This window comes from Erpetoichthys calabaricus, chromosome 14 (assembly GCF_900747795.2).
Source record: "Erpetoichthys calabaricus chromosome 14, fErpCal1.3, whole genome shotgun sequence".
NCBI lineage: Eukaryota > Metazoa > Chordata > Cladistia > Polypteriformes > Polypteridae > Erpetoichthys > Erpetoichthys calabaricus.
Window position 1 is genome coordinate 111,761,343 of NC_041407.2, and position 9,211 is coordinate 111,770,553.

At 53.9% G+C, this 9,211-nt stretch overlaps 1 protein-coding gene across 1 annotated transcript; it reads right to left on the minus strand.

Moving 5' to 3' along the window:
* On the minus strand, positions 1–8,583 carry ndufa4a (NDUFA4 mitochondrial complex associated a). The gene is made up of 4 exons (XM_028819005.2): positions 8,405–8,583; positions 935–1,023; positions 469–529; positions 1–192 (listed from the first exon to the last, which is right to left on the minus strand). Exons 1-4 carry the CDS (start codon positions 8,444–8,446, stop codon positions 136–138), a joined length of 249 nt encoding a protein of 82 aa, XP_028674838.1. The 5' UTR covers positions 8,447–8,583; the 3' UTR covers positions 1–135.
* Positions 8,584–9,211: the final 628 nt, after the last annotated feature.

Sequence of the window (9,211 nt, forward strand, 5' to 3'; positions counted from 1 at the left end):
GGGCATCATGTCACTTTATTAGAAATCAGAGACAAGTGCAGAAGATGCCAGTCGATACATGAAGGTAGATTGTGCGGTTGGCTTCCTGGATGTGGCGCGTTGTGCGGGTCCTGCTCCTGCGGCATGGCGCTGCCTTTAGAACGAGGGTCCGTTCTTCTTGAGCTTGCTGTAGTCCACGTTGACCGAGTAGAACTGAAAGACAAGGAGCAGACAGACAGGTGAGCGGCGCGCCAGGCACGGCTTATCTTAAAGCCCCGCTTATTACGGGCGCGCTGGCGCCGAGGCTCGCTACAATTTAAAAGAGTCGCAGGCTCAGACTCCAGAGAGTCTTAAAGTTTAATAAATCGTAATCCTGGAAAAGACCCCCCGAGATTTGTGCTGCACTACACCCACCCACCCACACTCACTCACTCACTCAACACGGGCCATAAGACGATGAGTGCCAGGCACATGAGTGGCACTGCATACCTTGTACTGGTCAGTGGGGGCCAGCTTGTTCCAGGGCTCTGGGTTGTTCTTGCGGTCCCAGCTGGAAAGATCAAAAGGCACAAAGTTCAGTCATGAGACCACCGGGCAGCCCCCTGCCCTTGGCCCAGAGAGGCTTAGCCAATTCCAACCCTAGCTTAGCCATCACCGGGCACCCCGACGATGAACTGGCAGGGCAGGAGCGTCGGTCTTCACTCCTGCCACAGAGTGCCAATTAAAGAACCATCAATCAAGTGAGCAATCAAAGCTGAGCTTACCGGTGATACCCGTGGGCATCCGCGCCAGGCCTCCTCACTTAAGACCAAAGTAATTAAAGGAGGAGGTGGCTGTCAGCAGTGGGTGCAGAAGGACTGGCATGACAGAGCCAGCGGGACAAGGAGGTGCCAAATGGCTAAGCGGGGCCACAAGACCCTCACTGGGTAACACAAACCCACCAGTTGTAACTTACCAGACATCAGGATTACGCATAGCCAGGCGGGCAAGGTAGAGGGTGGCACCAGCAGATCCAGCACCAATGAAGAGGAACAGCGGGATCAACTGGAAGACAAAAAGACAAGAATGAGAATGACGGCCAAGGCAAACTGTCACCTGGGCGCAGGCGGTCAGTCCAGAGGTGTGCCACTCAGTAATGCCAGGCGTGCCCTCATCAACAAAGCCAGTGCAGGTCCAATACTGGCAGCAGCTGCCATGAGGTAACGCTGGGACATCAGTGCTGCCGAGACCACCACAAACCGCACAGGCCGGTTGGACGCAACCCTGGCCAATGAGATGGCACTGCCGAACCCAGGTCAGACTACTGTGACTGGCACAAGTCCACGGCAGGGCCAACTCCTTAATCTGAAGCTGCAGCTATGCCGTGACGAGTGCCAGGTGGGCCGCGGTTAACAACAGGAGAATAAAACCTCCATTAACCAGCTGAGACTTGGCGAGTGCCAACATGCTTCTGGATGGCAGCCGGTGCAGGACGGGTGGGGAGGCACTGAATGCCATTTTGGGGCCAAGGCACTGGGTGCCAGGCCAGTGTGGTCCTGCCAATCACGTCACCTTGACATGGAGGACAACGCGAGAACGGTGGCCACGGCCTGGGGCACCGTACTGCCTGGGTGGTCTCCACACTTCCACCACCGACTACAAAACAGGTGCCCAATGCGTCAGCGCTATGCCCACAGCAGATCCACACCCGAGAGAATTAAACTGGCACTGAGATTACTGGGTGGGCCTCTTGATCACCTGTCCAGTAACTGGCAGGCACCCAACCTGGCAGCCACCTGAATTCATTTATCAAAGGGGCACACGGTGACTGGCAGGTCTGTCGACTCAGACACGGTGCCCCTCTTTCTATGCTGGTGCTCTTTACGTTGAATGGCTGGCACGGTGACCCTCACAACATACAAACGACTTGTCATTCACTGGGCATGGTGACCAAGGGGTGCCAACACTAAAGCCACAATGATAGACCCTCTGTCTAAAGCTCACTGTGACCCCCCCCCCCCCAAACATTCCCACAATTCTCAGCCCCCATTTTTACAGAGAAGCAAACCACAGAGCGGGCACTCTGGCAGTGACAAAGCAGGGGGCATCCATGTGCCCCTTTAAGCAAATTCAATTTAAAACTCCAGAATTTACGGCAGACTCCAAAGACGGCCCACCCCCACTCAACAGAACTTTCTAGTGGAGACAAAGGGGGGGTGCTGAGTGGTCCTAGGGACACCCCAAGGTATGTGGGGGGGGGCGATGCTCAAACCATGAAAAACAACAACGCGAAGCCTGAGAAGATGAGACCACCGTGGGCACAAGCAGCCTGCCAACAACTGAAATGAGAAATAAAAAAGCAGGCAAGCAAGTGGAGTGCCAACTGGGGGGCTCAGGGATGGCAAAGGAAATAAAATCAGAAGACGACGATGGCAGAAAACAGAAGCGGACCCCGGGGGTCCTGCGGCGCTTCAGCAACCTTCAAGTCGTCACTTTAGCCAGACTGACCGTCTCCTGCCTCCCACCCTATGCTGCTGTGACCCCTAAATGGACGAGTGGCTCTGCAGATGGCACTACAGGACTGGACTTCTGAGTTGAGAAACGTGGGCACATGCGGGCACTAAGTCACATACAAAGTCACACAATCACGGGCCGGGCACTTGAAAGTGGTGGTCGGAACAAAGAGTGAGGTGCCAGGCTCTGGATGAGAGTATAAAGATCATCAGGTGAGCGGGAGACGGGGGGGCTCAGCGGACCCCCAGTCACACAAGTTCACATTCTGCAAGGAGACAAAACCAACGACCAAAGGGGGCAGTTTGGGGGGGGATGGGCTTCAAATCGCAGCAAAATCCAAAATGGCCAAGGTGACACCACAGACCAGGGGGCTACAGCTTTGTGTCCCACCCGCCTCTTCTCTTCCTGTGTGTGCGCCTCACAAACACGCGAGGACAATCGGGACGAGACCACCAAAGACTGCCAGCCTCGTCCACTTAATTCTCTCAAAATACCATCGAGTGGCGAGGGTCCCTAAAGCCGTCCTGCTGCCCACCCCACTACCCGTTCTCTTGTTCCGTGGTCCTCGTTCTAATGTCTGTGTGACGTTGGCACTTCAAGCCTCCCGCTGTGTCCCCGATGGTCTCATTTTAAAGTCTCCCTTCATCTCCCCTCATCACTCGGCCCCCACACGTCAAGGGGCTATATAACCGTCAGCCCTCGTCCTTAATAAAGAAATATGAAGGCGGTCAGGAGGGTCCGGCTTCTGGTTTTAGCTGCCCTTCCACGATCAGCCTGTCGTGATTGGTCAGTTGGTGGTCTTCATCAGTGGCCTTTCAGCCGGACCCCCTCAACCCTTCTCTAGACACGTCTCCTGTGCCCTCCCTCATACACTGGAGACCCCAGACAACACTTTAAAATCCTCGCCAGCCAACACGACGTCTCCCCCCCGTTCTTTATGAACACACTGCTGCAACTGTAAGGGACAATTAAGAGGACAGGTGGGCTGTGCGGACCCCAACTTGATGCTGTCTCAGAATGTCACGTTCCTCACTGTACCCTGCCGCTGCCCGTTGGTGGGCATGTTTGATTATTTTGGAGGGTCCATCGGCCAGCCTGCCTTTTCACTCCCCTCACTGTTCTCGGACCACCTTGCCAGCTGAGTGGGGCACATCACAACACATTTGCCCACAGGACTCTGGCTGAGTGTGTCAGTCGTGGCGCTGGAGTGACCCGTAATAACATTACTGACAGTAACATGGGGGCACACGGTGCCAGTGTGTGTGTGTGTGTGTGTGGGGGGGGGGGGGGCGGCTGCCTGTGCAGCTCGTTCTCCCATGAAGGACTTTCACGCCCGGCTGTCACAGGGGCTCAGGATTTTAAACATTGGTGGTCCGAGCACTGCTAAGACCCCCACCCCCCATTTATGTGTGTTAAAATAATTGTACAGATGTACATCAAAGTCTGAATATTCCCATCTTCAAGCCCACTCACAGTCATCTGTGCTGCCCACCATTAGTCGTTGGCATTTGGGTGCCACTAAGGCAGCAAACGCCACAGAAACCCAAAAAGTAAGCAGTTAATGACAGAAGCACACGAGAGCTCAAGAGGACAAATAAGACAGGTCAGCTGATTAAACAATGGCATCTGGGGCACCCCCCCGATGAGGCCCATCCCACCAAACTGGTGAAAAGCTGGTAGCCTGACTGGCCACTTCAAGAGTGGGCCGACAGACACTCGATCACAGACCACCACAACCTCAGCCTTCCTCAAAGACCACCTCAGCTCCCCTCACCACTACAAACCCGTGGACCGGTCACTATGGCGACTGACTTGAGTGCCACACTTGGCCCCGCCGACCCTCCGGTTTCACCACACAGCCTGGCACATGGGCACACTTGGTTTAGCGCTAATGTATCAGCTCAGTCCCAGTGCAGGCAGCAATGCTCACCACACCCAGAAGGTAACTATGGTGCCCACTGGATCGTCACACGTCTCCACCACTGTCACTTGTGCACGGGTGACACCCACCAAGACCAAAACGGCAATACTCCCCTTGTGGATGTGAAAGACTCACCTCGGAATACAGAAATGGGGCTCTGGGGGGTGTGATGAGCCCACCACAAATATCCTGCCTTGGGTGTTACTGAATTGGGTGTTAAAGTTCACACTAGCATGTCATTTTAAGCCACCCAAGATATGTTCCCCCCCCCTCGTTTTCCTCCACCTTAAAGGGGGCTCATTCTGTGCCATTTGTCTACCCGGGAACTTGTCACAGCACTATGTCTTCACCCAGTTAAACGGGACTGCAGCATAGCAGGTGGTCCTCAACCACACCTGAGCTCTGCCCACAAGCAGGAGGGTGAACCAAACATGGACATCAGCCAGCACTGAAATACGACGAGCCCCCTGGCATCAGCTGCGCCACCACGTCACTCTAAACACGGGACAACACGACTCCCATATCCCTGGGACCCTTGACATAAACTTGGGCACAGTTCTGCATATCCAGTAGGCGCCTGCCAGCTCCAGTTTACCTATGGACTGAGCCTACAGTGTGCCCAGCGCTGGCAGATGCAGCCCACCTTCAGAGGTCAACCATCAAAGACCTCACGTGAAGAAAACCTTGAAACTCACTTTAGAAAAGCGAGCGACCAAAGAAAGGGGTGTGTGTGTGTGTGTGTGTGAGAGAGAGTGGACAGCCACAAGGAACGAGGGGCTCTGGACCACCTGCGTAAAAAGACATCCTCTTGATGGTGGCTCATGTCCATCACACCACAACAAAACGCAAAAAGAGTGAGCAGACCCTCCAGCTGAAGCCACCAGGCCTGCAAAGCATCCCAGCAGCTCACAAGACGTCCCAAAATGGGCATCGCCAAGGCAATGAGAGCCAGGCCTGCCCAGTTACTCCTGACTTGGCCCCCCGACGAGCAGGCGCCTTGTGCTCTGGGGGCCGTGATGTACACTCGTGAAGATGTCTGCTTCAGGGGTCTAATGCCACGGAGATATCAAGAGGACTTCCAGTGGGAATTTCCAGCACTTCTAGGTATCCTGATGTGAACTGCCAGGGCGGCCATCGCCAAACGTAAACGCATTTCACATCCGTCCCTCCTCAGACCGAAAGAACACGTCAGGACATCGGGAAAGGGCGGGCAGAGTGGCGCACAGAGTGGCGCAGGGGTTACGGCTCTGGACTTCAAACTGTCAGGCTGGGGGTTCAGATCCCACCACGGAAGCTGGGTGACCCTGAGCGAGTCACCTGACCTGCCTGGGCTCCAATTTGTGGGGGGAGTAACCAAACATTCTAAGTCACTTTGGATAAAAGCGGCGGCCAAAGCAACAAATGTAAAGTGGTCCCTACTCCATTTCTGGAATGCATGTCAAGTTAATCTTAAGACCCCCAGATGATATTTCAGGAGACGTCAATCCTCAGGTGTGCTGCCACAAATGTCCCAACAGCAGGGAGGCAGCGTCCGCACTGGCACATCAGTTCCTCAGTTACGCCAAGATGTCTGCCTGCATGCGAGGTCCCAGTGTGACCCCGACAAGCCAAACCGTAACTGGAATATTCCAGTTGTGTCTCCGGTTATGATCTGCCTAGCAACTGCAAAGGCACGGAGGGCAAACCGTTTCAACGTGGTGAACACGCCAATGTGCGTCTGCCACAGAAAAGGAGCAACTGGTGAAGTTTAACAGGAGAAAGCGAAGATCAGAACCAAAGACACAGGAGCCGTTCCTCCACTTTGGTTCTTCACCTGTTGTGACGTTTTTCTGGAGTTCTGGGATTTGTTCCTTCTTAAATTCTCCCTAAACCTTTTTTAAAATGAACTTCACTGGACCGAGACATCCCTTCTGTCACATGTCTGATGTATGATGGATCCCACCTCGTCAGCGGCTCGATTCTGGGAACCTGAAAACAAACAAAACAGCACATCTCTGCCACACGTCTCCCCTCCACACTTAAGGATGCTGTTTGAGGGGCAGGAGCGCCGCTAGCCACGTTAAGAGTGACCCGGCTGGTAAGTGATGTGCCCGTGTGCAGCACTCGCATGACAACAAGGGCCATGGACCACAACTCCTCGGAATACGGGAGAGCAGCCAACCAGAGAAGGAGATGCTGTGATGTGCACAAGCGATTAGATAAGGGCGCTGTGTGACAGATCTGTACGTCCGCCCGTCCACTTACGACACTCACAGGCGTACGACCCTCCATTCTCAGAGGCTGAGAGACCAACGCCTCCGTTAACACATGTAGGGCGGCGCGTGGACAGGCCAGAAACGTACTTGAGACCGGCCGGCAGAAACCCTACAGGAGATCTCGCAAAACCTTAATACACACAAAAGGTCCAAACGTAGAGGAACGTCCTTTTAAATTCCTTCAAACAATAAGCTCACGGCCATTCTGAGATACCTCCCAGTGCCCACTGGCAGGCTGCAATTTGTGGTCCCAGTTGTGGTTTTATGAGAAACAAAGCTGCTGGTTTGCTCTGCTCGACATGCAGTCAACTATTAGCTTTAAACTAAAGATGTTGCGCGGGTATCACAGAGCTCCACATACGTGGTGGGCACAAAAACGCCAGTCCTGAAGGTGGTCACAAGTCAGCCTCACATCCCAATTCAGCTCCTCCGACTGCACCGTTTTCTCCAAATTGTCCCACCGAAACCCTTTCTATGGCATTCATGTGAAACGTCCTACTGGGATACTCCTCACCCACACCTGAGCCAGGGCACGTGGGTGTGCAAAGGTGAACTTGACAAACGCGCACACAAACAATGACCTGACAAGGGTCAACAGAATAAAAGAAACTCCACAAACCAACAGGCGAGGAGGTCCATGTAGGCTGTGAGACGGGCCGTTTCTTGAAAGCTTCATTATTCAAAGTTGCTCACTTCTGGGTATTCAAAAGTGCCAACTTAAAACTACTAGCATGGCACACTCAACATGCGGTCCACGTCTACCATCTCATCCTCAGTCCACTATCACAGCTGCTAAAACTCAAAAATCTTCAGAAAGCAAAGCTTTAAAAGGACAGCCTTCAAACCTTCGGGGACGTGTCCTGTCTCCTACTGCACGACCCTCGTTTTTGAGACTTGCCACCCTCTCGCAGACTTTAATTACAAATCACAGCAAGTGCTTATTCTGCAGCTTAATTCGCTTACAGAAAGCGCTGAACTCAGCAAAACCATTAGGCTGCAGTGAGCGCTTTAATTGGAAGAAAGGGAGACGCAATAATTAGGCACCTCAAGAAGACTGAGACGCGTGTGCGCGCGCGGGGTCTTCATCTCGTGTGTGTCCCCCTCCAAATTCAGACAGCCGCTTTTCTGCAGAAGGGCCCCGGGACTGCACCGAGTGCCCTTGACCCCGACTCCGCCGGTTGCCCTCATTCAGCAGCCACAGCCCCTGCACGGTGCGATTTCTATTAAGATCGTGGAATTTGAAATACAGAAGTCCGCGGAGGTGAAAGTAACGAGATTGGTGGGGGGGGGGGGGATATCCTGCGATAGTCAATTACTCCACGAGCGGCCCGAATAACAACACGACTTGGTGGTCCGCTAACCCGAACTCCTCAAAGCCCGTCTTTTCGTGGAGACAGCCCACCGGGGTTACTTCTCACGGCGATGCCCACTCCACTTCGGCGAACTTTTACCCTACCCAAGTCGTCGACCCCGAGGCTCCTAACAAGTGGAGATCGCGCAGGCCGCGCACAAGGTCGCTCGACAGCGGGGGGCAGACGACATTCACTCCACGGCTCAAGTCCTCCTCCTCTGCTCTGGGCCAAGTATCGGGAGTGGCCGGTCGGTTCTTACATGTCCGCCACACGCAACAGGGCGCGCAGCTGTTCGACCGAGTGAGTGGCAGACCGACCGCCTTCTGTCCTTGCAGCGTGGCGCAGAGCCGCCGCCTTCTCAATGTCACACCTGAGCAGATACGGGATTACTTAGCTCTACTTACACTGGGGTGTTTCCTCGCCTGAACCACCATAGTGCGAAACATGCTGGCGATTTAAATTCACTCCGCAACTAACGAGAACTCAAAAGGAATCACGAATGTCAAACACCACCGTGCAATCAAGGCGAAGGCGAGCCGCGTCTGAAAAGAACTCGGCGTCAGGACCCCAGTGTGCGCTGTCTGTCGAGCGCCTGTCTGCAAATTGCCGGTTTAAAAAAAAGGGGGGACGAGTAATACCCATGAACGATGAAGGGACACGCGTAGCTCATAACTGAGCTGTCGTGCTCACGCGCTTTCGCGTGTTTCCTTCTCTATTAATTGTCGACGGTTGCTTCAGGCACAGAGGGAGTCAGCTATGTGGGCGCCAATTGCGTAGGCCCTCGTGAGACGTGCGTGCGGGTGCCCGTAAAGTCACGCGCTTTAGTTGCTTAATACACTGATGGAGGCTCGCCTTTTTCACGTAAGCAGCCCCCTTGTTGTGTTTGCTGGTGGGTTTTATTACTGAAGACTTTGACAAACCACTGCTTAATCTTACATGGAACACCAAATCACGACGGCGGAAAGAAACATTCTTGTGAAACCCGAAAGTCAGCGCGACAATCAAAGTGGAAACCTGCTGCACGTCGACTTGCACTTCCACCCTTTCACCTTCTAAATACGCCTCATCCCGATTAGCCCCGGACTCCGTACACGTGACTGGGAGGACCCTGCAAACCCCGACATGAAACGTTTAAAAATCCGTTTGGAATTGTGAGACCACCTGGAACCTCGCGAGGGCTTCAAGCTTGTAGTTGGGAACCCACCGACGGA